The 27,173-nt window shown below is 53.2% G+C and overlaps 1 protein-coding gene across 1 annotated transcript; it reads left to right on the top strand.

Moving 5' to 3' along the window:
- Positions 1-248: 248 nt before the first annotated feature.
- On the top strand, positions 249-26,584 carry LOC119100452 (nuclear receptor coactivator 7). The gene is made up of 10 exons (XM_037223544.1): positions 249-389; positions 765-956; positions 1,757-1,860; positions 2,319-2,481; positions 2,974-3,083; positions 3,507-3,583; positions 24,539-24,619; positions 25,143-25,268; positions 25,834-26,003; positions 26,443-26,584. The coding sequence occupies exons 2-10, from the start codon at positions 790-792 to the stop codon at positions 26,576-26,578; spliced, it is 1,134 nt and encodes a 377-aa protein (XP_037079439.1). The 5' UTR covers positions 249-389; positions 765-789; the 3' UTR covers positions 26,579-26,584.
- Positions 26,585-27,173: the final 589 nt, after the last annotated feature.

Genomic DNA, 27,173 nt, shown 5'->3' on the forward strand with positions numbered 1-27,173 from the left:
GCCGCCGAAGATGGCGCTGCTGTCGCCGACGCTGCCGGCGCCGCGTCGGGCGCACCCATCGCCTCGGAAAAGCGCCCGAGCTCGCCGAGCACCGGCGAGACGTCGGGACCAGACGTCCCGGCGGCGTTTGGGGAGGACGGCGCGTCCGGCCGGCAGCTGTCGTCGCCGATGACCATCCCGGCGGCCGGACCGGACGCCGGCGCCGGCCGCCAGGCGGCGCCGGCGCGCCGTTCGCAGTCCGAGCCGCCGTCGGCCAGCGGCGCCAAGCGGCGGGCGCGGGTTCGCAAGACCGCGGTCTGCTTCTCGGCCCCGCCGTCGGTGGACCCGGACGCGTACGGTGTGGCGCTCTCCAGCGAGATCCCGCTCGTGTCCAGCGGCGCGCCGGACAGGTGAGGGGTGTCGTCAGCTGAAGGGGCGGGCGGGGGCCCCGTCAGCGGCTCTTAAGGTCATGTGCTGGTGTTTGGCATCTCCACACGGCGTTGCTGTACGCGTGTGCCCAGCACTACGTGTTGTGGAGAACTACATTACTAGTATTGTTTGGAGAACTCGTCTGGCGGGTGAGCCCGTTGATCGGTGGCGTCTGGCGTCGAACAACTGCGATCGATTTTTCATCGATCCACACCGTTTTGTTGAACAACAAACCCAGGTGGAGCAGGGTTGAAACGAATCGTACGCGTTATTTTTGCCCTAACTGGCAGCGGTGCTGATACGACGGTAACATTCGCGATGCCTGTGTGTAACCGTGTCGCGCTGCTGCTTTGCAGCTCACCCCGGCGGCCCGCAAGCACAATGAGCGAGGACAATCCCGGCTCACAGTCCTCCAGCTGTGAGCCGGCCACCTCCTCTACCTCTGCACAGGGTGACACTTCGTCCTCACCGAGTGGCAGCTCTCCCGCTCCTGCCGCCGCCGGTTCCAGCGAGGCCTCCACTGACGTGGAAAACAGTCCGGGGAGGAGGTGCGTCCCATGAAGCAACAGAAAGCTGCGGATGGGAAATTAAATCCGTGAACACGAGGTGTTGTGCTGTATGGGTACGGTGAGAGACAGGGCTTCGCCATGGCTTTCAACATAATTGATTAAGACAGGATAAATTGGCTTCCCTGATTTTTTTAAAACTCACTTTGGCTGGATGCAACAATCGTTGAGAGGCTTTGCAATGACAGGAACACCCACGAGACCTTGGCGGAGTGTCTTTGATGCTCTGGTAATCCCGTAACGAACGACGTTCGTAAAAGCTGGATATAATTTTGAGACAAACAAAAAGCAACAGAGCAAAGCATTATCATGAGCATACTATCTTATCAGCAAAACAAACATTAGCGAATATAGCACAACAGCAAAACATATCATCGGTTCTGCCCCAGTCGGCAGTACCTAATATGACGTCACCACCAAGTGATTAACTAGATCGCCAGTGTGGATTCAGTGGATGGCATTGAGTTACGGTCAGTGGCATATAGTATGTGAACGTACCGTCTGCGGTTTTCCAAGGTTCCTGGTATCAGGGCTTCACCCGTCATTTTCACACGCGTGAAATGGATGCCCTGTTCAGTCTCAGCGCTTTTGGCCAGCTAGGCTTCCTGCGTCTTCAGCCCTTTTGACCTGCTCTAAAATCTCAATAACGCCCTGCTCCATCCACCTACACACCGCCAGCCATTAAGCACGACACGTGACCGAGCGTGTCGACGACGCCGGCTCATCACCTGTCACCGCTTCATTCGTGTTTTATTTTCGTTCAGGGTGACTCCCTGTTCCAGGACCCCTTCCAGTCGGGGCAGCGACGTAAGCAGCCAGAGGCGACGTCGTCTCACGAGCGCCGTGTCCGTTGACGAGAGGCCCGAACTCTTCCTGTCTGTCGATGGTGAGTTCAGCGCTGTGTCCGCTGACTAAAGGTCCGAGCTCTTCCTGTCCGTTGATGGTGAGTTCAGCGCTGTGTCTGTTTACGAGAGGCCCGAGCTCTTCCTGTCCGTCGATGGTGAGTTCAGCGTTTTGTCTTCTACTCAAGCTTAGTTAGCTTAGCCCAGCTCCAAAATGTACAAGCAGTTTGCAACCCGAGCCGCTTCCAGCGTTTGATTAATGTGCCAAGGCCTCCAAGCCAAGTTTGTCAACACGTTCACTATGACGTATTACCTGCGGCGACTCAGTGTATTGGTCTAGTTAGTAAACTGTCAGGAATTCCCATTACGTCGCTACTCATCCTGAATCGCCTCCCCCGCCCCCCCCCCCCCCCCTACCGACGCCACCGCGGGCGACACTCGGGCCGCGCGGTGACGCTGTGTGACGTCACCGCTGTATGACGCCGCGTGACGTCGCCGCCAGAGCTGCTGCGGCCGCCGACGCCGCCGCCGCGCCAGCCGCCGCTGTACCTGCGCCTGATGACGGGGAGGCCGCGGGGACAGCGGATCCCGCGCTCCCAGACCGTCATCTTCTGCGGCCAGCGCCGGATCCGCTCCGAGCTCTGGTTCGCCGTGCCGCGCGACTGGTGCGTGAAGTGACGTCACCACTGGCTACCGGAGTCGCGCTTCGGTGGTGATCTGCGTATGGTCATCGAGGTGTTGGTTCACTTAAGTTGTTTCGTGAGTCACGTTAGTCATGCGCCCACCTACCAGAGTCCATTTCGTCCAGCCGCGGATGCACCCACGTACAGCAGACTTCCTCTTGTGACTACGTGCTTTGCTGTCGCAAACACTGTGCGCTAAACCGAGACAAGGTCTGCGTTACGTCCGAGGGAATAGTGTCTGTGTCACCATAATGTTGGTGTCAAGGGAGTGGTGGTGCCAGTCTGGTGTTACCTAGGACGTGGCGAAACCGGCACCCTGGGATATGACAAGATGTGGAACCGGCGTGGAAGCGTTTGTGGCAAACTGCGGCTGGCTGTATCTACCAGCGCAGATGTCCCGCGTCATCCGTGCCTGGCTGGGCCGCTTGCGCCTGTCTTGATGCGCGTTTAAACTTTTGTTGACGTCTCCATCAGCTGTGACGAGCTGTACAACGCCATCCGGGAGGCGTCGCCAGAGATCTGCGGAGGTCTGGACGTCACCAAGCCGGAGAGTCGCGGCTACGAGCTGATCGTCTCGGACGACGGTCAGTGCGCGCTGGGAATCCAGCTGCGCCGGCGCTCACAGCTATTCTTCTTGGCGGAGATGTTGCGTGCAATAATGTGGGAGGGGTCTTAGCATATGCAAGCATTGTTGACGTGTCTTTGTGCACGACTAAAGTTAAAAGCAATTTTTGGTTAGCCGCCAGCTTATGTCGGTATGTACATGAACCAAGGATATCTATATTAACATCACAATGCCCAAATATCTATATGAATTAAAGGTATTCAAGCTCCGGTGAGGTAAGATGGTCTTCCGGAATGGTAATAAGTTCTTTCACGGGAGGGCTTAAGAGCACAAGGCGGTTGCATAGAAGATGTACATAGCAGGCAATCCCCCCTCATTTCACGTTTTGCTTGGTTAATCGCACATGTGTTCGTGATAGTCATAGCCGCTTTCTTTTCCCCAGAGACTATTTGGGAGCCTGAAGGAGAGCCAGAAGACGCTGAGAACACTACCACAGATAGATCAAATCGAGATGCCCAGGTAAGCCCGATCCCAGCGTGTCAGTGCTGGGCTGGGGTTGGGCGCTGCCGCGTTAGACCGTGGTGTGGCAAAACAAAGTGGTATCGGGGTTTGGATGCGATGGTGTCTGTGGGATTCGCTGCCTGTTATCTTCACAGACCATGGATCTTAGGCTGGTGCGGATTAATGTCATTGTGTGATGTATTCAACGTCTCTAGCAGGGGCTCCATTTTCTCCACCCTTCACGAATGGGATAAATTCGTAGATGTGTGATTAAGTCATGAAATGGACTGGGCTGAGCGGCAAAGTTAAAAGGATGGGAAAAGAAGAAGAAACAGAAGAAGGAAAGGAAGTGAAATTAAGTTTCGAAACCTAGTCTTTTTATCGTGCGAGGGCTCTGCCAGCCCTGTTATTTTCCATTGAAGTTTCCGGACCCCCAGCAAGGAAGGTTGTGATTTGCTTGTGTCACATTGCTAAACTGCTACTGTCACATGGGAAAACGAGTCTCCAACTTCAATGCATTCGTTCCCAAACTTTAGCTTTGGCGGAGTTCGCGTAATAACATAAACACAATGGCTATGAATGGCGGTGCGACACCAAAGGACCCAGCTACATACGGATGTTTCAAATGCCTTTTGTATAGGCTCGAGGCGGTTACGTAAGTCGTTAAGTGCATTTGCAAGGAGCATAATTCCCATAGACAGGACAGTAGTAATAGTCTCGTTCCTCGGAGAATATGCTCAGTACTTGTTGCGGCACCCACCTCGCAGTCGGCACGCAATCTGTGTCCGGTGAGGCAGGATTTTGAGGTTTCAGGAGGAACCCGAAGTGGTACTTGGCAATAATGCTGAGATGGTGGTTGGCATGGGCTACGTGCGCTGCCTTGCGTTTACAAAAGTGATCGCTGTTTCCAGTGGTTGAAACACTCACATCATGGGTGTTGTTATTTCAATATACCATAGTTGGTATGCCATAGGTGGTGTCAAGGCTCGAAAAAAAGAGTTTTCACAAAGCGTAAGGAGCATTGCTGGTCTCCGATGCAGGTATAGAGGGGTTAGGTCCGTGCATCCAGATGCGAAGTTTTACAGCTCCTGTCAATAGTTGGCAACCGATCGACATATACAGTAGGGCGTGTCATCAGTAACAAAACCAAGTGAGACAAAGAAATTCGCTGGTGCTGGAGTCCAAAAGTGCACAGTATAGCAAAATTTCTTCCCAAAAACTTTTATTAGTGAAGCGCGAGCCGATCGAAATATCGTCGTAAACCGGCGCCCGGCGTTGCAGTCACCAATGCTGACTGGCCGTCGCCGCAGTAATGTACGTCGCCGCCAGTACGTGCTGATTGTAGCAGCGCCGAATGCTGGTCCAGCGGTGCGCTCCTTGGTCTCTCCTCTCGAGGCTGTCCTGCATCTGCGCAGCGGTTGCACGCATTGATGCGGAGGCGGCGGCTGCCGTACTGGTGCCTGCTGCTACGACCACCTGCAACAGACACATTTAAGTGAAAGCACAATAGCACATTTGTGATGAAAGCACAATAGTCGTGAAATTGCTTTAAAGTGAAACAATGCATGTTGTATTCATGCACGCATTTGCAATTTGTAATTGGCCCAATTTTGGCATTGAGATGAATGTGAATTTGAAGGGCTGGAGTAGCTTTAAGCTGAAACGGGGGCAAAACACCTCTGAGGATGTGATCAGTTGATAATTACCTGCCTACCTTCAGAGCAGATTATTCTTAGAGTTGACAGTGGGGAGAATATGTCGGTGCATGAGCTTGGCCGTGATGAGGCCATGCCGCGCCTCTTCTCCCATCAGCGCCGAACATGCCTCGGTGACGGTGCGCACGGCCCACTCCGCCTGGGTATGAACCGGATAAGGCGGAATGGGCAACGAAGCGTGCACTATGCTTCGCAGCTCCCGTCACTGAGGTGTCGTAAGAGGGGGGGGGGGGGGGGTGCGTGACTGGTTCGCGCCAGGAGATCAGCCCCGTGTGGCTCACGGCTTCGAAGTTGATCGTTGAGATTGCGAGGATCCTGGGCCCCTCAGTTTGTTGCTTAAGCGCGGCGCTGATGATTTGAACCGCCTGCTCGCGGACCACACGGTCCCCGTCCGCCACCATGGCCAGCAGCAGCTGTTTCGGACGGGCCCAGTTCCCGTTGCGCTGGATGACTGGCTGCACCGTGGTTTGTGGCTGCACCGACTGGCTGCACCGAGCGGCAGCTCGCGGAGCAGCGCGATGCTTCGGAATAGGTTGCGTGAGCCCACGTCACAGCTGCTGTTCTGTCGAATGGAGAACCACACCGGCACATAGTGGCCAACCACGCCCTGGACGAGGTCCTTCAAAGCCCTGCTGGGAGTCTCTGTGGAGATGCAAGTTCGGGGCGGGCGAGTAGCCAGTGTCAACCATCGGAAAACAAAAGAACAAGAACACTTAAAACAAGTCGTCCCGAACTGAGCATTAGGTCACACAAAATTTTTTTCAATTTTAACGCAACGGCAACACCTATCAGCAAGTATACTCGTAAGCAGGAACCAACGAGTAAATGATGACATACTATGGCACAACGCATTGTAATGAGTATGTGCTTAACGATGAGTATTTGAAATGCCAGATGATGCGTGAGAAAGTTTCAACATTCATTGCCATGAATTCGAAGACAAGACGGTACTAATAGTGTTGGTTTTGTTTGGCGACAGTACTAATAACGTAGTTTGGTTTACGTAAAGATATATCGCCGAAATATCAATATGTCTAGTTCTCCACTTTCCTCGATATTCTGCGTGGAATAAGGCTATTATTGCTGTCTTATCAATACGCATAATATTTCTCGCAAATGCAGTTAAAATCGTCCGGAATTAGAAGACACTGTGCTTTCATATTTACCTAGCATGGTCCAGTTGTCCGATTCGCCCCCGAGCTGTCGCGGTCCGGACGGAGCCTTTTTGTACGCCTGAGGCCAGCAGGTACGGCAGCTGCTGGTCGGTGCTCAGCTGCTGGACCAGGTCGACAGGCAGGTTTGGCACATGCTTGGCACAGGCTTGAATACCACAACGTCCGTTTTCCAGATCTCTCCGGCGCAGATCTTACCGATGGGTCCAGAAAAAGATTTCAGTCCCGTAGTCACGCCGTCCAGGCCCAGCAGCAGGTGACGTAAATTCAGCTCATTGCCGTGCAGCTGGCAGATGAACCAGTGCACGGGTGACTCAGTGACGAGCTCAAACAGCCGGCACTCTCCACCTGTCATCCCTGTGTTGACGGCCGTGTCGTCGCAGCCGAGGACCTTGATGTGACCGTCGAACAGGTGGCTCACGGAGTGAAGCTCGTTGAGCAATTGCGGCCGGGCTTGGGCGTGAAGTGGGTCACGTAGCGGCTGCCTGGTTCGGTGATGACAACCACGTGTTCTTCTACGGCATTCACATGGCTATGTGTCACACAGGTTCTGCCTTTGCGGTCATCGAAGTAGAGACTAGTCAAACCTGATTCGTAGACTGATTCCGCATTTTGATGCGCCGCCTCTTTTCTCGCTCTGTCTCTTGCGCGCCAGATCTTCTTAGGATCTACGACATCTGAAGCAGCCAGTCCGCCTCTGCTGTCATGTTGGAAGGCGTTAATGATGGCAGCAGGCGCCAGGTTCGAGACACTGTAGCGGTCAACCGCAAGAGCGGTGTTGGTGAGATCGTTAAAGTCGCGATCTGCAGTGACAGCAACCTCATCCGGAACAAAGAAATCGACGTCGTCGCCACTTTCTGCCACGCGCGAAGCCGTGCCAGATTCCGCACTCTCGGCTGACTCGCCAGCGCTGAGACCACTCGGTCCTGGAGCAGGCTCGAGTTCAGCACTAGCAGCCGGCGCTGGCTCAGCAGGCAGCATGGGCTCAGCAGCCAGCGGGGGAGGCGACTCAGGTTTAGCAGCACACACCGCCCCACTGGTGTTTGAGCTAGGACGCTCCTGGAATTGTCTGGTCATCCTCCGGACCTCGCGAGCCTCCCTAGCCACAGCCGTAGCCCAGTCATGCGTCTCCAGGGAAAGCCTCCGGTGCGTGTGTTGGTCTTATAAGAAAGCAACCTTTTTTACCGGCAGTCTGTAGGCAGCTGGGCATTTGTAGCTGTGCTGGGACTCGCACTTACATGTTGCTTATTGTTTGCTATATATCGAGAAGCTTATTGAACTTCGCGGTAGCGACGCTGTACTGTCCTTCTCTTTCCTTTTGGTATTTTGCTGATAGCTTTGTATGGTTCATAGCAATCCCTCTTGATAACTTTTGTGACGCATTCTATATCATGAACGGGAATCCTTTCGTTCGTCCAAAGCTTACTGATTTCAGCCGCCACGGTCTTGAAGACGGTATTAGTGGGATTCTTGTTTGATTCCCTTAGCCGTCTGATGTAAGCTAAGGCTTCCCCTCAGTCGGCAGTCGTTGGTGGGACAGGGGCGCCGGGTGACCTATCACAAAATGCTTTGTACGTGACCTCGTAGCCTTCGGCATGCTTATCCAAGTAGTTACGCGAAAGGAACGTTTGAATACCGGCAAACCGAACTTATACCCTCTTAAAACCCATACAAGCACATAAACTGCAAATCAATATCACAATGGTGCGTAAACGGTTGCAACCTCCAATACCAATTAATAACGCCTTTTTCATAAAAGTGAACTTATTATCTATTAGTAATTTTTTCATTGATGTGCTTCTGATATAGGCTCTATACTTAACTAACGGCTGTTTAAAATCAAATTAGAAACATTTAATTCATCAGGTGTCGGTAGTTTGGCAAAAGGAAAGAGGCTTTTCGATAGATAACGCCACTATTTATAATAGATGACGCTAGTATCGAAGACGATTTTCTTCCCCAGGGAAGAAAAGCTCCTGGCTGACTGACAAATAACAATATTGGTACGGTGCAACATGCCTGGAAATTTATTATTCACCCATGTGCCAAGGAAAAACTTAGTTCCAGCTGATTCCAAAAGATTAACGCTGCTTAAACATGCGCACAGGCGGCCGGTTGAAGACCCTTCGCCGGGGTGGGGAGTCGATTTGTCTCCCCCCTCCTGATATCCCGGAGATCAAGATATTTAACAACATCAAACTCACTGGATGGGTTGGTCTGTATGTGAACGCACTTATGTCACAATTTTAGATTCTTAGGTCATGACGTGGGATCAAGTAAGGCCTAAGGCCAAGCTCTAGAGTGGTGTCCAGAATGCCCCCGAGACTTCTTCATGCAACCGTCGTGAATCCAGATATATATATATATATATATATATATATATATATATATATATATATATATATTTTAAGAGAAAGATCAATGGTGTCCATTTAAGGTCAGATGGTTTTTTCTCGTTTAAAATGTCAAGGTGCCTCAAAAACTGAAATTTCTGGTATTTTTTATTTGAATAAACATCAGGGATTACGATAAGTAGTATGTTCTAAAAGTGTTGGCCTGGCTCATTTTTGGTCGATAACCTAGAATGACCCTTAAAAAGCCCATGTAAGATGTTTATTGCTGTTCCTGTCATTAATACGTTCGAAGGGAGCAACGAAACCTACCCAATAAAACATATTCATGAGTACATAAGCAGGTGAGTTTTGACCTCGGTCTGACCTTTTTTAATTCCTGACCTTAGGGTAATGGAATTTGTTGTAATTCTAAATCCAGTTTGTCTAATGCTTAAGGTACTATTTAAGAGATGCATGGCTTCGTCTAACAATCCGTTGTCGCATCAGCAAGAACGATTCCCTAGAAATGGCCTTCGCTGACAGCCCAGGTCTGATTTTGTAAAGTCCCTGCAATAGGAAAGCGTCTAAAAAAGATTCTCTTTTCGATGGCCTGCAGCTATGCAGAGTTTAGCACGGCCACTCCGCACCATTCGGAAATCGCTCTGGAAAACGAGGGGTCAAATTGACCCCACATGAGCGTGTGTTAATAGTTCACGCCCAAAGCCGTGTCTCTACTTTCCTCTTTTTGACACCTTGATAGCCTTTGCTACACGCCTGTGTCCACACACGCTTTACAAAGACCCGCCATTCAAGAGCAGATGCCATCATTGAAGACACAAGTTAATTGACATTATTTATGACAATATTTGGGCTTATGCATCTTTTGTGATGCCACTGAAACATACTGTCGCATTATCCTGCTGGAACTAAATACGAGCCCGTTTTGAAGATTTTTGGTTGTTTTAACTGTCTTTCGACTAGATACTCCTACAACTTAAGTGTCTACCCAGCATAACAATATGCTGATTGCTGGCTATCAATCTGAATTAGTCGTGTCAAAATCTGTTGAAAACTGCGTCAGTGGTATCCCATAACAAAGTCCTAATCCTCCTTCGTTTTTGCCTTCTCTTGTTTGTTAAAAACCCTCAACTCCCTTGTTCTAGAAATGTAGATCTTGTCGGGAGGATTCGAAAGTCGTCCGTTTCCTGGTAATCACCATGTAGTTCTCGAGATATCAAGGGGGCGAATGACGAAAAGGGGCGATATATGTCGTAGTTGTATTTGCATTAAAAAAAATGTGGTTATCCTACCAGCAGGCTCCCATTATCGCATTTTTAACGCATTTGTTTAACGCAGGACTTGGATTCAACGCGCTCTGACCTAAACGAGAACAGAACGGACCGTTACAACTACGTGGGCGCCGGGCCTAGTGTGTTGTTGCCCGTCTTCATCCCAAAGATTGGCGTATTTTCCAGTGCTTTCGCTGGGGCCACCAAAATCGTAACTTTCGTTTGCACTTTCATCCGCTTGATTCATTATGACTGCCGAAGCCTGGCAACCTAACGCCAGCCATACCAGTACCGGTATCGCATGTATACAGGGTGTCTGCAATTGGAATGACTAAGACTTGAAGTGATTCAGACTTGAAGGGACTATTTTATTAGACGTCTCATGGTCAGCATCTAAATATCATTTGAAGTGTCATAAGTTGGCAGGACACACCTATATCCTAACGTCTGCCCTTAGCCCTGTATCAGTAGCTTCTTAAGGGAGATGCTCTAGATATACGACCCGGCGCTGCAGCATCGTAGCCAAGCGACGCTTATGCGGGTGGGTGCATGCGGGCGGTGCGCGTCATCCGCCACCTGGGCGGTAACACACGGCCCGGGTCACGGACGATCGCGGCCTTCGTCTCCTCTTTTGTGCGAGGTTTATTGACATACACCTGATCGATAAGGGAACGCTTGTTTCCTTCTTCGAAGATTCAAAGATGTGCAAGGTGAAGTTTATTGATATACACCTGATCGGTAAGGAAGCAGTTGTTTCTTTCTTCGAAGACCCAAAGATGTGCAAGGGGAGGTTAAGTGATATACACCTGATTGATAAGGAAACGGTTGTTTCCTTGTTGTTTCGATGCCGTCGTCAGCAACGAACGCTACATCAGTATTGCCCCTGATGCCCCCTCCTTGGAACTCAGCTTGAGATGCGAACTCAGCCGTCATCAGACATCGTTGCAGCAGGGCGGTGGAACGTTCCACGCCGTTCAAGGATCACTAAGCTGACTCGAAGCCCATTTTCTGAGCCGCCACATCAGCCACAACGCAGCCCATTGACATCAACTCACCAGACCTCGGCCCAGTAGATTTCTTCATGTGTGGCCACCTCAGTGATCGGGTGAATGCCAACAAACCCAGCGCAGCAGGGGAGCTGAACACTGGGATTGTCTGAGAAGCGGACCTAGTCGTGCCCCAGGTGGTGGCTGACGTTGTTACCCGCGTGCAGGACAGGCGGATGACGGGTCTTCCCATGACCATGCCGTGCTGGGACGCGCAGCTAGAGCATGTTTTGTTTTAGGTTCTGCTGAGACGGTGTTATGGCCAATGATCGATGTTGTAGACGGTTGTGTCATGCCAACTGATGACAACTTGTCATGGACGTTAATGTTAAGAAGCTTACATAAAACCATGTAATGAGAAATTTGGGACACCTTGTTTGTGATAACACACGTAGATTTGAACCCAAACGATAAACAACAGCACATTTCCACCTGCTAAGCCTACGAAAGCAGATATAGCCATAGCCATAACTTCCATATGGCTTTCTAATCGTGGTGGGCTTCTGTTGCGGTTTTGGTGGCTGCTATGCCTGAAGAGCCCCGTAGCAAAGGTGGCAATAGTGTATGTTGCACGCCTATACGCCCAATACGCCTATGCGTTAACCACTGCTCGTCTGGGAAACCAGACATAGGGGGTTCGACTTCCCGCGGTGTCCGCCCATCCTGCCAGTGTCACGTGTTGCTTTTATGGGAGTTTTCCATATTTGTCCGGGTTTTGAACTGAAGTAGCCATCTTGAAGATCATTACGTGCAGTCCACAACCATTCCCTTCTTAAGATCTAAACTCCTCTAGTTTCTTATCTACACGACTGCGAAGATGTACAGATTATTTCGGAGAGACCACTTCAAGATCACCCAGGTATTCATGACGCCATAATTATGTCATTAAAATCTTGCTATTCTATTAGTCGTACGGCAATCGAGGCCAAGATGAATATAATTGTCGAGTTGTTCATATCTGGCGTTTGTGGGTACGCCCGCCAGAGAAAACGACCGTCCATTGGCTCTCAATCATTTGTGTGCAAGGTGCGATTACGTAATCAATCAGTGACTATTCAGGGCCACATTTACTACAGAGAAATTGTGTTGTCTAGAGCAATGTTTTTCACTTAAAAGCATGCCAATGGTGACAACTGAGCACATTTCATATGTGATGATTTTCTTTTGTATTTCTTCAATGTCCCCAAACGTGGAACACTCTTTTTAATGTTGACCATGGCGACGGGCGCGTTAATGCTCGGCAGCGGGAGAGGATGTGCCAGGAAGTAACACACTTCGTGAAGGCGTGTTTATGGTGTGGTGTAGAAGTAATGAGGCTTAAGTTTTATCGGTAGCGATCTTGTCTTCTTGGAACTTTGTCAGCAGCAGCGTTGCGGAGCATACATTTGGTCCGGCGCTGTTGTATGGTGAAAAAGTTTATCACTCACAGAGTTTTGTGATGACCTCGGTTTTTGTCCTTGGAAACCGCCTCGGCGCCTCTCCCTGTCTCTGCCTCCTCGCCGCCTTTGCCGCGTACTCGTTCTCGTCTGGTGCGACAGTGCTGCAGAAGCCCGTCGGACACCCACGTACGTCTGGGCGACAGTGCTGCAGAAGCCCATCGGACACTCGCATACGTCTGGTGCGACAGTGCTGCAGAAGCCTGTCGGACATTCTCGTACGTTTGGTGCGACAGTGCTGCAGAAGCCCGTCGGACACCCACGTACTTGCTCTTGCTCTCGTCTGGTGCAACAGCGCTGCATTTCGGCCCTCCCATTCCTCGCAGTGGGATTTTTCTCATTCAATGGCAATTCTACTATGTTCCGGAGCTTAGCCTCGTTCAGAGAATAATCGGAAATAGAGCACGTGCGGTTCCAGCGAGCTTCATATCAGTGTGGTGGGAGTATGACAATTTTGGAACGGCTAGTTTCCAAGAAGTAGAAAGGTGGTCCTAAAAATGTGCCCAACACGGTTTCGGCAAGGAAGTTGCATCGGTTCCAACGTTGCTTCGCTAAAAAGGAGCGCGGCCGCACAAAGCTGCTGAGGCTATACGGCGTCGTCTGCCTCTCACCCAGGAAGGCAGACAATAGGCAGGAAGGGTGGGCATCGCGGGGAATCTAACCCCGTAACCATGTCCGTGACCTTTGGCTTTCCATGCTTTCTTAACAAGTTCGATGTGACAACTCTTTAGCAACAATCGTTTCCAGCCAACGGCTTCTGCGCCGGCCAAGATCGTTTACCGGCTGTGATGGCGGCAATGATAAAACATTTCCGTGATCGTTGTTTAAGTCCTTGTTCCGATCGGTATTACGTTCATGGGAAATGAATAATTGTGCATCTTGGTTGACAGACGTACACTGAGAATGGCCAGATAGGTATGCGTAATTTAGCCCCGGAGTTATGGATCGCAAATTCTGTTAGTCAAAGGAAGGACTGAACCGTCAATATCCTAGCTGATCAATTAACAAAATGCTTAGCCAGCCTTCTAATCAAGGACGTTGACCACTACTGTTAGCTACAACGTCAGTCCCATAAGCCACCACCTTACGCGTGCAAACCCGTGCAGCTGGGCGGAATCTGAGCCAGGGCACGAACTCGCCGAGCGCCGATTAAAAATAGCCGACCGCGGCGGCACGGTACCAGGGTCCGGCCAGCCACCGAGCCCGGCCGAGGGGTGCGGCCCGCAGCCAGCGGTGCGCGCCTGTGGCCTCGAGGTGCAGGCGCCTCTGGGCGGCGAGGCCCGCCGCGTGGTGTCCCGCTGTCAGTGATGACTGCGCCGACGCTAGGGTTCCCAAAGGTCACAGGTGAGTGACGTCATCGGTGGTCAGCTGACGGGCAGCGATCGGCGCGATCGTTTGTCTGAACAAGGGTACGTTTCGGGATGTGCAGACGGTGCATGGTCCTGGGTGGGTAGGATGGCATCTATGGCAACATCAACGCAGGGGTGTGCACGATCTGTCCAGGCCGAATCGAGCGCATGACATTGGCGTTCATCTTGCTCGCCAGGACCGTTGTGCACATGGATTAGGCCAATACATTCGGCGGAACCGGTTCAATGCAGTTGCCGGGCTGTAATCGGCGTGTTTATCCCAGTTCCAAGAACGTTGGCATTTTTCTCTGAACCAGCCTCGTTGAGTTTGCAGTCGTGTTTGCCTTCCCAATGCCCTGCAAGTGGCGGAAAGCTGGTGGCGGGCTCCGCAGCAGCATTAAAAGCAAGATGAATGAGCGGGAGTCTTGGCTTGATGGCGAGAGTCTGGCCGAAATGCGTGAGATATATTCCAGCTTGCTGTGCCGTCTTGGCCCCGATCTTGACACATGCGACGGAAAACAAAACAGGTTTGAAAACGCGGGTGTTTGCATAGGCCCGCTTGCATGGCTGTTGATGCAGAATGTGTGATGCGGACAAAGGCGATGGTCCGAGTGTTTTCTAGACTCGAGAGCCTTTTGATTTTTTTCAACGATTGCCTTTTGGGATTTCCTGAACGTGTGGAAGACTGTGGCCATCGTCATATTTTGTGTTCTCATCCATACGTTGTCGTAGGTCAAACCTATTTGCACTCTAGCGTGGTGTGGACTTCTCGGTGTCCGGATGGCTAGCACGCAGTGGCGATCTCATCGGCGGGTCAGCGGGGTCATTCCCCCATCTCAGGCAGTAAAAAGGAAAGCGTTTTCGCTTTCTAGGCTTGGTACTGAGACATTTGATGCGATATTCGGATTGATGTTCAACATGCAGTTTATGGTATCGAGTTTTTTAAACAAGTTTTTGAATGGAATTCCCTCCTCGGTTGGCCTGGACAGTCGGTGAGGCGTATGGTCCAATAAGTATTATTATTGGCTAAACATGTGTCCGCTTTGACGTCATTTTCCGATGGTGTGACGTCACGTAAGTGCCAAACCGCGCCATCTGCATGCCCACTCCCGCTCCAGATATGCGATCCCAAATTGCAGCTGCGTGCTCCCCTCAGGGAAGTCAGTTTTTGCTCTATTGCCGCTCCATTTTTGTGTGTGTTACACCATTCGCCGCATCTGGCTGTGGCTGCTGCTACAGTTCAGTCTGCGCATCAGACTAGTTATCTGTAGAGACTGGCAGACACCCTGCCTGAACGGCTACGCTCGCACGCACGTGACTGACCGGAGGCTGAAACCCACGGTGCTAGGTCGTGTGCGGGATGAAAGGCGTCGCTACATTTGAAGCGCTAGTGCACCCGCTTGCCACGTTTCAGTGATCCAGAATTAATGCGAAGGTATGCTGCCACAAAGCTGCGAAATTGTGAGGAGTATGTCATGTTCTATCTAAAAAGGGTGGTTGTTTCTTCCCGCTCGTTTCTGAATGAACATGTGTGTATATACTAGATAGGAGTTGAGGTTACCAGAAATATCACGGTAGGTCACCGACCACATATCACGTTTAGACTGAAAGGCAAAACGATCCATGCTGCCCTATTTTCCCCATTTTCGGCGTGCTGAGACACCTAACCATGATCCTTATATCAAGAGCACAAGCCTGCGTTAAAGTTGAGACAAGTTTGGTGCATGTTTTGAAGAAATAGTAGTGCAATCCGTGTGTCAGCTGCACATTGTAATCCTGCAGCTCAAGCTGTTCAGGCGATGCAAGACCCTAGACGCTGTCGTATCTACTGATGCAAGGGAAGTAATTCGCGAGCTGTCCCAGCAGTAACCCTGTACCTAGCCCCAAATCATAATCGATTTTCGTCGTTATGACAAACACTACGATCGTTTGGTGAGAGGCCGTGATGCCGCCTCAAAAACACGCCCATTCGCCGCCTCGACACCGCTGGAGGCCGTCCGAAACCCACCCCGAACTATGAACCCTTCACCACGTCGGTACCGCTGCCCTTTCCATTGGCGCCGGTGGCGCCGCCAAGCGGCCGCGTTCGTCACTGTGCTCAGCCACCGGCGGCTGTCGGGTCGGCACGGCGCGCTCAGTTGTGAAAGCGTGCGTGCAAAGTGAGGCGGTGACCTGCCCGCTGCGGTCCAGCCATGACCGAGATCGCCCCAGACCCCGAGGTGGAGCCGAAAACACCGCGACGCGACCCCTTGACGGATAGAAGGATACGTCAGCGCCTCTCCAACTGGGTAGCGTCCGCCAAGAAGATGATGAAGCGCAAGAGATTGCTTCCCAAGCTGTGGTCGCATAAGAAAAATAAAAAGGTACCGTTCGGCGCCCAGGTTCGATCCTGAGGGTCACTTGAGGCCACTATGGCGCGTTCTTTCGACCGGCCTGGGGATGGCCTTGGTGTGGTCGGATTGTGTGTCCGATACCGCGGGCCTGTTGGTTGTTTTGTTTGCCTGTCCGGCGAGAGGAGGCTGGGTCCCGTTCGCTGTGCGCTGGAGCTTTATCCAGAGCGAATAAAACACAATAATTAGCGAAGACGGAGTGCAAGAGGTCTTGCCACGCCAGCTGCTGGTTACATGTGCCGTAGCATTGCGGCAGCATCAACCATCGGTGCTCACCCTCAGAAAAATGGGACATACCCGTATGGATGGGGAGGGGCTAGAGACCACTGGTCCTTTAGTTCTAGTGAAAGTTTCAAATTAATCATACGCTGGCCATATTGATCGGAAAGCGGATCTAGCCCTTCTGACTTATTCACGCCGTGCATAGGTATGCATATGCAAGGTGTTGCCGCTCTACACTTTGCAGTATACCGTCGCCGGGGTCTCTGTCGGCTCCGCGTCCTACCCCCACCCTCTCCCCCAATCCGCAGCGCTCTGTCTCTATCGCGGCAGCTCCCGCCGTGGGAGCCGGACAGCCGGTGTCCCACGCGGCGCCCCCAGCTGAGCCGCGGGCCGCAGCCATTGTGACGGTGCTGCGGGGCTGCGGGGCTGCGCGGCTGCGGGGCTGCGGACCAGCTGACTGGCCTTGGCCGCGACATCTGTGAGCATACCGGCTCGGTGTGCGTGGGGACGGCCCGGCGCTCCGTGCCCCGCTGCCCCGTGTCCTGCTGCCCCGTGTCCCGCTGCCCCGTGTCCCGGTGCCCGTGTCCCGCTGCCCAGTGCCACGGTGCCCGTGTCCCGCTGCCCGTGTCCCGGTGCTCCGCTGTCGTGCGTTACGGTCGCCGCGTCACGATGTTGTGCCGTTACGGGCCCGGGGGCGTCACATTATTTCGCTGTGCCCGGCGTTGAGGTAATGTGTCGTGGCATGCGCAGTGTCGTGTCGTTTACTGTCACCGTATTGCTTGACGACACGCCACACCGAACGACACTGGTTGGCCGTTTCGTCGACAGTAGTCCCTTGTGTCGTTTGTTAGACGGTAACGTGCTGTTCTTTCGTACTGTAGCCGCTGACACACGCTATTGCACTGTGCCAGTTTCACAATGGTTTTGTGTTGATCCTGCCATTGTGTTATCATGAGCCGTGCCTGTTATCGTTATTGTTCCGTGTCCTGCGTGCCAAGGCGTGGTGGCGCGCCACCCCGGCTGATGGTGCTGTGACGTAATGCTTTCTCGCCGTCCATATTTTGTGTACGGCATTTCACTGGACAGCTGAAGAAGTGACCGACTGTTGCTGGAGTTTGCTCAGTCACAAGGGCCAGGATGCTTCCTGTTTTAACCCTTTTCCCAAACCATGTAGACAAGTTATTCATTCCCGCATTTTAACCATTCTTGTATTGATCAGCTCTGGCACGGTATGACAGTACTGTGCTCTGTATAATTCGTGTCTCACTGCAGTGCCGTGTTGCGTGCATTCAATATTATTGCGTGTCGCGTGCAGCGTCGCGCCGTTGCGCGAGCGCGCATTGTTGTGCGTGCTCTGGGCGCAGTGCTGTGACCGGCCGTCTTTAGTCACGGCATTGCGTCGCGTTGTGCAGTGTCAGCGTTGTCTCCCCTCCCCGCCCAGCGTCACCTGCGTTGTCACGGACGGGCGGGGTTGACCACCCAGCCCCGGGCGGAATACCCGCTCCGTTCGTAAATGCTGTACCACGTCCTGCTCAGCGCGCTAAAAACGGTGCCAGGAAGCAGTGACTGGTGAAAGATATAAAGGTACAAAGCCGTCGCCGCGGGCTGTTGGGCCCGACGGCAACAATACCTGGTGGCGAGCAGGCCACAAGGGTACCTGTCTGTTCTAGCCACACTGCAAACATGAGCGCCTGTCGATACGCCAGTAGCGGCTGAGCACGTGCTGAGAGCCCTGCCTGACTGCATCTACTCAGTCGAGCCATGTATCAGTCGGTGCGGTGTGCCGGCACGGAGCGCTGTTGTGCACGCACGCGCTGTCGTAGCATATGGCGCCGACTGGTACCGGCCACCGCCCTTGGCCTGATGCATACGCCATCGCAGCAAATGGGTCAAATGGATAACAGCTGTCAATGGTTCGGCCACGGTGGCGTTGGAGAGCGATTGTTGCTAGTCACGTGGAGCGCATGGGAACGTTGACGCGTGACAAAGTTCGTATATCAGGAGACAGATGGGATGACAGGCTCGCAGACTGGCACGAGCGACGTCTTATGACTTACTGAAGTCCTCCAAAGTGGTTGCTGTTAGCAGCAGATCGTTGGCAATAACTGTGCGTCTTTTCTGGTGCGAAGGATGATTCGCACATGCCCATTGCCCCGGCTGGAGATTGGCACAATGATCAGGTGTGAAGGCGGTTCTCACGATATCCTCCACAGCATAGAAATACTCTTCTTTAGCAGCCGTCGCGCTCGAAGAAAAACTTCAGGATAATTCATGTCGTGCCGCTTGGCTTCCGGCGCTCCATGACGGTGATCTGTTAGCCGTATACCGCTGTCAGTAGAAAAGTTATGCGTAGTTGTCTCCTTCGATGACCTGGTCCGACGGACGTCAGGTGTAGTACTTCCGACGGGCAATGATGCCTGCGGCAGGCAATGGACATCTTCTTGCGTGCAGGTTACCCGCTGCCACACAGCAGACACGTTGCAGATCAGCGATTTGTGAAGTGAAATCAAAAGTGATTTGTAATGGTTGTGACGTTTTCGCATATATTTCACGTGGTGCTGTAAGCGCTGTCGCAAATGAAAGCACGCGCGAGACAGCGTGAGAGAAATCTCCGGTATTCCAAAGATATCCGGATATCCGGCCGCTGGCGGTTGCCGTTGAATTGTCAATGATCACGGCCTCCATCCACACAGAAGACTATCACACCTGCTCGTAAATGGTGACTTCAAATGATGAAACCGGGATTTGGACTAGGATGTGAAAGTTGCTCAGCACTGATCATCGAGTTCTCGAAGGGTCTTGATATCTACTCCGATCTTGTGAATAAAACATCGAACCATACTCCTGCGAAGGGTGACGAAATTTATGGTGAACTCTTTGTGGAAGTTGCTGCCCAGTTCGCTAACGTAAGAAAGTTTACGGTGAAAACCACGTTTTCTGAATGTTCTTGGAACAACCTGAAGGCTTCTGGTAGCAGTCGCTGCAAGTTGTCGCTTATGCATGAGTATTGTGAAAACCACATTCCGAATATTCTTGGAAAAATCACAATGCTTCTGGAAGTACAACAGCGGGTAAAGGTGCACGGCCTCGCCATGATGGCAGGCTTCGGAAAACTGGGGCACGACCTATTGCTCGTTGGGCTGGACTTTTGGCGTTGTCGAGCTCGGTAGGTTAGGTTTTTTGTAGTATGCGGATGTTCCTACCCGTTTTCATTGGTTTGCTGGTGCGCTGGCTGTTCTCGATCTGGTCATGCAGATTTAGCCGAGGAATTCACGCCATTTTTGGATTAATTCCGGCATTTATATTGTTTCCGGCACTGCATGTGGGTTAAAGGACTCGTGAACGAAAGGTCGCGGTTGAATTCAGCCCACGGCACTTTCACAAACCCCGCTCATCTGCCTCTGCCGGCCTCGCCGTCGGCTCCTGCGGACCGGGCCAAGGTCACCCCGTCCCCCGCGGCCATGCCGGCAGTCATCCCCTTCCTGTCCAGCGCCGCAGCAGACCCCGGGGCGCCGCAGCGCCTGGGGGCCGGTCAGGTCGGCGGCCTTTCGTCACTCCGCGAAATACCTCGTGTGCGAGGGCCCAGTGGCGTGCTTCAAACTGGCCTGTGTTTGCATCCGATGGTCGGCTGAGTCAGGCTTGACTGAGGCGCCGTCAATAGACTGGCAAACAAAGCATTCTCAGTCGTTTGTTACGGTGCTGGACCGTCCGGCATTCTCCGCACGCGGAAAGGGAAGAGGCGCGCGCGCGCGGCACGCGCAAAAACACCCGGCCGTGCACGTCCGTGCCGGGTTCGGAGATGGCGCGTGCGGCCGCACGTCTGCACGGCCGGGCCATGCGGCGTGCAGGTATGTGCGCGGGCCAGGCCGGGCCGGCCGGCCGGGGCCAGCTCTCTCGTGCCGGCGGTGCCGCGCGGTGCCGGGCGCCGCAAACCAGGTCGCTGCGCTAGGAACGGACCGGCGCCGGCGATCTGGGCGAGCCGGCGCTGGTGGAGTGACAGGAGGGAAGGGGGGGGGGGGGGACAAAGGAAGGCGAGGCCGATCTTGATGATGTACGGGGAGATGCTTGGACCAGTCTTGAAAATCCCGGGGAATATCGTGTTCGGCGTCTGATGTCTCGTCGTGTTTGGTGCCGTGTAGCGCAGTGGCCAGTAATTCATCGTCTCGTTAAGGTTTATCAATGTACCTGTGAGCAGGCCAACCGGTTTCTTTTACTCCCTGACATCGACTCACAGCACCACTGACATTTCTTTCCAGTGCGTATCGTCACCGCTGTCAGACGCGTCAGCACATCAGCAAATTACGTGGTGGTGCGCGAGCATGAAACCATTGTAAGGTCCGAAAATTTGCACACAATAAGGGGTCCAATGGGAAAGAGCACAAGGAGAAAAAGTTCACAAACGTCGCACGCATTGTTTTACGCGCAGGTGCGCGGATGTGCAGTCGGCTGGCACAAGTCAAGGATGAAGAACGGGGCGGCACGTTATCTCTGCGTATCGAATGCGCAGTAGTCACGCTCTCAAGGCTGGCACCGCAACGGCCTCCGGATGAGCTTAAGTGTCCGGCAAACCCCAAACAGCTGACAGTTCACGTAAGATGCGTTGGGCGCTAATGGTTGACTGCAATGCCGGCCGACGGTCATGGGGCACAGTTGCATTCATGCATTCAAAATTCGAATGCAATCAAGTGCAATTGCAAATCAAAGCCGCTGCACAGGAGCATTCCTCATCCATGGTACTCGCTCGGGTTTCCAGCGGGACGTGTCGACGTAATCTCGGAAGCCGTAATCCCATATGAAGACCGGTCAGAAGTGTGCCACGCAACCTACTAAGGCAGCAACAATAGAAATCAGTTCATGGTCTGCGACGGGACAACTCTCACCAGATGCCGGCATTACGGCAGGAATGCTTATATCCGCGATAATGCCGCTCACAGAAGGGAGCGCCTGATGGGATCCGGTGCTGATCGGCGAACAGGCCGCGGGTGCGGCGCGTTGCTCGTGTCACTGCCGCGGTCAGGCGCGGCTGGCGCGCGACCTTGACCCTTGACCGCACGGGTGACCTTAACGACCTGAGCGGCGCCACGCGAGGCGCGAGGGTCGCCTGGCGACGGCTCGGGCGTCGGCGCCGTCCTCCGACCGGACCTGACCCAGTGGCCAGCCCCTTCGACGGGTGACATGCGCCGCTCCTTTGTGCCCGGCTCCGGTGTTGCGCCATGGCATCCGCACGCCTTGTGAAACGGCGCCCGCCGCCGCCGGTTGCCCCAAGGCTAGGGACGTCACGCCTGGCCCGGGGCAGGGTGGCGACCGTGACGCCCGCAGGGTCGCTGCCTCGAGGTATGTTCAACTTCGGCAAAGATATTACGTGAATGTAGGCACCGTTGGATACTTTTAAAGCACGCTAGCGTGTGGGAAGTTGGGGACTCGCCGTGTTTTTGCCTGGTCAGCAGCAGTATGTCGGACTGGTCAGTCGGCAGCGCCAGTCGGGTTTGGTCGTGTTATCGTCCCGTCATGGTGTTATGTCATGTTGACGTTAGTTGCAAGATGTTGCAGGCAGCCCTGACCCGTTGATTTCATGTACAATCGTATGTTGTCACACTCATTACCTCGGCTCCCTGAGCTGTTGCGTATGTAGGCCATCTTCTTTATGCTTCCAATATTCACCGGGACTCCATATTTTCCGTATTCCGTGTCTCATATTCCAAGTTTGTATCGATTAATTTCATCACGGAACTTCTCTGGCGAGTCATAGCATCTTGATGGGCGTTCCTACACATTGACGGCGGTGTAGCGTCATCTGCAGCACTGACGTCCTCGGCACGGCATTACCATTGCAGTCTCTCCAGTGTGGAGATCTCCTGGAGGTCCCCACCAGCGTGGTACTAATCGCATCGGGATAACCGTCGACCTCTGCGATGCATATACACGTTGTCTTTTACTGCGTATCAGCCAAATATTCTAAGGTGTTATGGGTGGTTTATGTAGTCGACTTTATGCACTGAGAAGAACGCGTTTCTGTGTTGAGATTTTGTGATTTGTGGTTGGTGGTTATGGCGCAGTGGTGTCAGCACCTGCCTTGCGCTGCGTAATGTCGACCACCTCTCTGGGTGACCTTACGTTCATGCGGAAAGGCCAAACTGTCATTGTGCGACTCCAGGCGTGCGCTGGCAAGGCCAGGTGCGGTATTGATGACACCCTGGACACGGCATCCACAAGGTTTCGCGTGTTGAGGACTATTCCCTGTTAACGAGGTTGTCTTGGTAGGACGGATCTGCTTGCTACAGATTCGTTTAATATAGCTATACTTCTTCTTGCAATGGCGTCATTCTGGTGGTGTCCACTCGTCATGAATGTCGCGCTTCTGAGTGGTGTTAAAAGCTAAATGTCTCCTTTGACGCGGAGGCTGTGGTCTCTGTAACAAGCATGGCTCCAAGGGACATGCGACCAGCCAGCCCTTTTCTCTCCCCGGTTGGGAGGCACTCCTCGGGTGTCCGCTGAAGCAGCTGACTGCAGCTCCGTCATTATGTGTGTGTGTGTGTGTGAGGGAGAGGGGTTAAGGTGCAAAATATAGAACATACTTTGATGTAATATTTCATGAGGTGCGGTGATCACCGATGCATGATAGATGCAAGACGACGCAAGACACGTCCAATTAAAAGAAACAGGAGTGTCAATGGTTTTAAATTATTGGGAGGCCAAACCGAAGGCCCGACAACTTTCTCCCCATTTTTCTCACCGGATTTAGCAACTTTACTTTGATTAAACGCAGCGTACGTCGCAATCATTGTATTATTTATAAAAGTCCTTAATTTAAGCATAAGTATTGAAGTCATGCAGGGTTGGATCCGGGGAGCAGGCACTGGACGCATGCGTCTCTCCTGATCAGCACGTGAAGGCGGGGCGCCTTCACGTGCTTAGAGGCCACATTAGGGCATCGATAGCGCTCTTCTGTGGCGGTCAGGGGAGGCAGCATGCATTTTGGTTGTGGGGGACGGGGACGGGGTTAGCCAAGAAGGACTTAGTCACCCCCATATTTTAGAGGTTTCACTTTAACCTCAAACTATCGCTTGTCTTATGGCGCTAGGTATGTGAAATTTATTGCATCGTTTATCCGCTCAGCTGTTACGATTTGTATCTTGTGGTGAGAGCAACCATGGCTATTTGTTATGAGAGTGGTACGGGACGCCACTACGCAGAAAGAGCAAAGAAGATACTTTGTGTTATGATCACCTTTTACCCACCTTTTTTGTAGTATTCTAACCAAAAACATTGGGGGGCAAGCCAACATTGGGGGCCCAACTCAGCATTGGGGCGGGGGGGGGCAGGGCCCTCACAAAAGAATACAAATCGACACCCGTGAAAAGAACGGACTTCTTGCCTTACCAAAGCCAGGATTTATCACGTTTATCGTGCATCTGTAATGTAAGTCCTGCCGAGGCTTCATTTCAAAAGCTCCCGAAAACGGCCGTCAGAAACTTTCACGACGAAACAATGGCATACCTAGAGCGTGAAACTGACTGCTGAAGGCTGATCTTATCCTACCGTGGCATGTCTGGTGATTTTGACTGTCACCATCGTAAATCCTGACGATCTTGTAACATTTGCGATACTTATGCTGCGATATTCAGGTCAGCATACGCTAGTTGGTGCAGCATAAAATATTACTGCGCAAGATAGCCGTGTGCAATGTTGAATAACCCCAGCGTCGCAGTACTCTCGGTAGAGTGGCCGCTCACCGTAATCTCCTGTGTATTTGAGAGCTCCTGCCGTCTTCGCTGTGGCCCCATTGACTTGGTAGCCTTTGGCGATGGCCACGCGGCGGAAGCGTCCCAGACCCGACGCGACACTCATAACCATTGTGCTGCGACCTACCCCCCCCCCCCTCCCCCTCCCGAGCAGATGGGCCCGTCCGAAACGCGTCCCTATCTGCGGAAGGTATCGCGCGCATACCGATGGTGGCCGCATACGTAAGAGCGGCTGTGAGCGTGACCGGTGTCAATGATGGCTACTCCTTGTGCCCGCAGCCGGCTGACGCCTCGGGCGAGAATCCGGCCGCGCGCGGCCTCGAGTCGCCGGGTTTGGGCATGGCCCTCGTCCCTGACCTGGTGGCAGGACTGAGATCGTCACCGATGAGATGGCGTCCTGCGTGTACAGCTGCTGCCAGGCGCGCGTCGAGGGTGAGGACCGGTCCGTCTCCGGCGAGCGGGCTGGTTGGGGCCGGCTCTCCGCGAGGCGCAGAAGGATGAGGGAGGCGAATGTGGCAGCGGCGTTTGTGGGGAGCAGAGGCATCGACACTGAATGTGGTTTAGGGAAGGACCGTTTAAGCATTACTGTTTGTCGCAGGCACGTGCATTACAGCACCAAAGTTGCAGAGTTTGGTGTTCGTGGTCATTTGCCAGTTGCACTTCTGAGGTATTTTAACGTATTGATTGTAATCATCTGCCCAAGTTGTCTGTTTGGAACCGAACAACGTGCTTTGGACCTACTCGTAAAACAGCATCCTTTATCCTACATGCGTTGGGCATACTGTGCTTCAGTTCTATCCGAACTACGTTCCGCTGCAAGTGACCTGTTCTGAACAGTGTAAGGAAAGCAGCATTAAACAGAGCTGTTCACCACTGGCCACAGGGCATCCGTGGAATCTGCTCTTCAGCACCAGTGGAGCACGGGTGCAGCCTGAAGGTCGCTGTACCGCCGGGGCTGCCGAGCATGAGTGCCCCATGGTGCCTGTTCGTCCAGGATGCCGAGCAGCACGTGAGTCAGCGCGCACCCGTCCCGCGTGGGGGGAGGGGGGGGGGGCGGAGCCGCGGGGGTCGCAGATGTCGGCCGGCCGTGACCACGTGTGGCACTGAGGTGAAGTTTGTATTGAATCAGCAGCTGAGCTGGTGTGCTCCGAGCAATGTCTGCGCGTTCTGATGAGCAACCGGGTTTGCAATGAGGTTTGAGGTGGTAGCTTTTCTGTCGCTGTTCTTCAGCCATTTGTCCCAAATTGTTGACGTCGCTGTTGCGTGCGTCCCGAACGCGTGGCATCAGGAATATGGGGCGGCGCATAGTTGTCTCAGTGCCGGCGCACAGTCGCTCTGCGGCACCCGCCGTAACATCACCGCATCGTTGGCCTGTTCATTGGCGATTTGCGCAGACATGCGTAGCATGTTGGCGTACGTTGTACGTTGTTTACGTACGCTGTTTTCAGCATGGCAAAGTTGTATCGTATTCGTGTATTGATTTCACGACTCTTACGCATTTATTTCACGACTGTCATGCATTAATTTCACGACTCATGTATTTATTTGACGACTGTCATGTCTTGCCTCGCCAGGTGTTCGGGGCTGTAAGTTCGGATCCTATCCGGATGGATCCCCACTACTACGGCACTGGCGAATCGTTCCTGTTCACGTTCCATCCGGAGTTCCGCGAGTTCCGGTGGAGTGGCGAGAACCAGTACTTTGCCCGAGGCTCCCTCTACGGCCTTGAATTCGGCTCCGGAGAGTAAGCGCTCCGCAGTTCTGGTCTCTGGTCACCAACTAATTGCAGTCTGCCATGTGACGATGATGGCAGGTTATGATGTATATTAAGATTGCGCATGGTCTGTTTGCCTTTGGCTTGTTACATAGGCAATATCTTTTCAGTGCCATACCACGTCTCGATCGTTCAGAATATTTCTCAAGCTTCCGAGTGTTTTGGTGGTTTACCAGCCGGTGGTGTTGGAATTTTCATGGAGGTGGGATGGGGGGGGGGGGGGGCGGAGGGACAAACGTGACTTTGCTCGTCTTTCTCCATCCGGCGCCTAATGTTTAGTGCTAGATGCTGCTCAGAATTGGGGGGCCTGCTCTCCCCACTGTGTCTCTAATTTGTCTTCCTTGCTAACAAGAGCATCGTGCTGCGTTACCTGGACGCTGTTCGCGCCCTGACGTCCGCGTGCTTGCAGGGGCCGCTCTGGCCTGTTTTTGGATGAGGAGCTGTACCGCGGCCACACAGAGCCGTGCCGCACCTACAATAACGAGCCGCTCACCACCAGCCGCGACTTCCTCATCCACGCCGTCGAGCTCTGGGCGCTGGCGTGAGGCGAGCTCGCGACAGCACGGCGGCGCGGCGGCCGGCCCGACACTAGCGCCATCTATACTGCGAGCGTCGTCTGTAGGGCGTGATGGGTCTGCCAGGTGGCACGGTGGTCGGTCTGGTGCGGATCCCTCCGCTCGGAGCGCAAGGATTTGTGCGCGAGGTGGGCCGTCGCTTGACACTGCCAGCCGGACGACTCTTTTACTCAGCGCTTTCTTTTTTCGGCCACAGAGTGACTGCCGTGAACCACATAGTGTGTGTGCCCAAATGTTCTTGGGTCTAGCTTGAAAGCGATGGTCCTAGTGTGCTTGCAGTTCAAGTTGGACTACCACAACTTTCAACAATGATCCGGTCACCTCCAGAGTAACGAACGTCCGTGACGTCATGTGCGGCCGGGTGACGTCACCGTTCAGGCTACCTTGCGGAGCGTCGATGAGTCTCGACGCCGGTGCGCCAGACTCACGAGCGGCCGCAAGTCGGCCGCCGTCGGCCGCTGTCGCTGGATATCTTCAGGCTGTGCTGTTCTTAGCAGGGCGGATTGCAGTTGCGGACGGCGTCCGCTTGGCGGCGCTGCGGTGGCGCTGCGGATGTGACGTCATG

The sequence above is a fragment of the Pollicipes pollicipes genome, unplaced genomic scaffold (genome assembly GCF_011947565.3).
Source record: "Pollicipes pollicipes isolate AB1234 unplaced genomic scaffold, Ppol_2.1 Scaffold_4881;HRSCAF=5763_pilon_pilon_pilon, whole genome shotgun sequence".
NCBI lineage: Eukaryota > Metazoa > Arthropoda > Thecostraca > Pollicipedomorpha > Pollicipedidae > Pollicipes > Pollicipes pollicipes.

Bases quoted from the DNA above. Each gene is read 5' to 3' on its own strand.
- LOC119100452 (XM_037223544.1), top strand. From the start codon at position 790: ATGAGCGAGGACAATCCCGGCTCACAGTCCTCCAGCTGTGAGCCGGCC. The intron at 2,482-2,973 runs GTGCGTGAAGTG...CGTCTCCATCAG, and splicing joins TTCGCCGTGCCGCGCGACTG to CTGTGACGAGCTGTACAACG. The intron at 3,584-24,538 runs GTAAGCCCGATC...TTGTGCCCGCAG, and splicing joins GATCAAATCGAGATGCCCAG to CCGGCTGACGCCTCGGGCGA.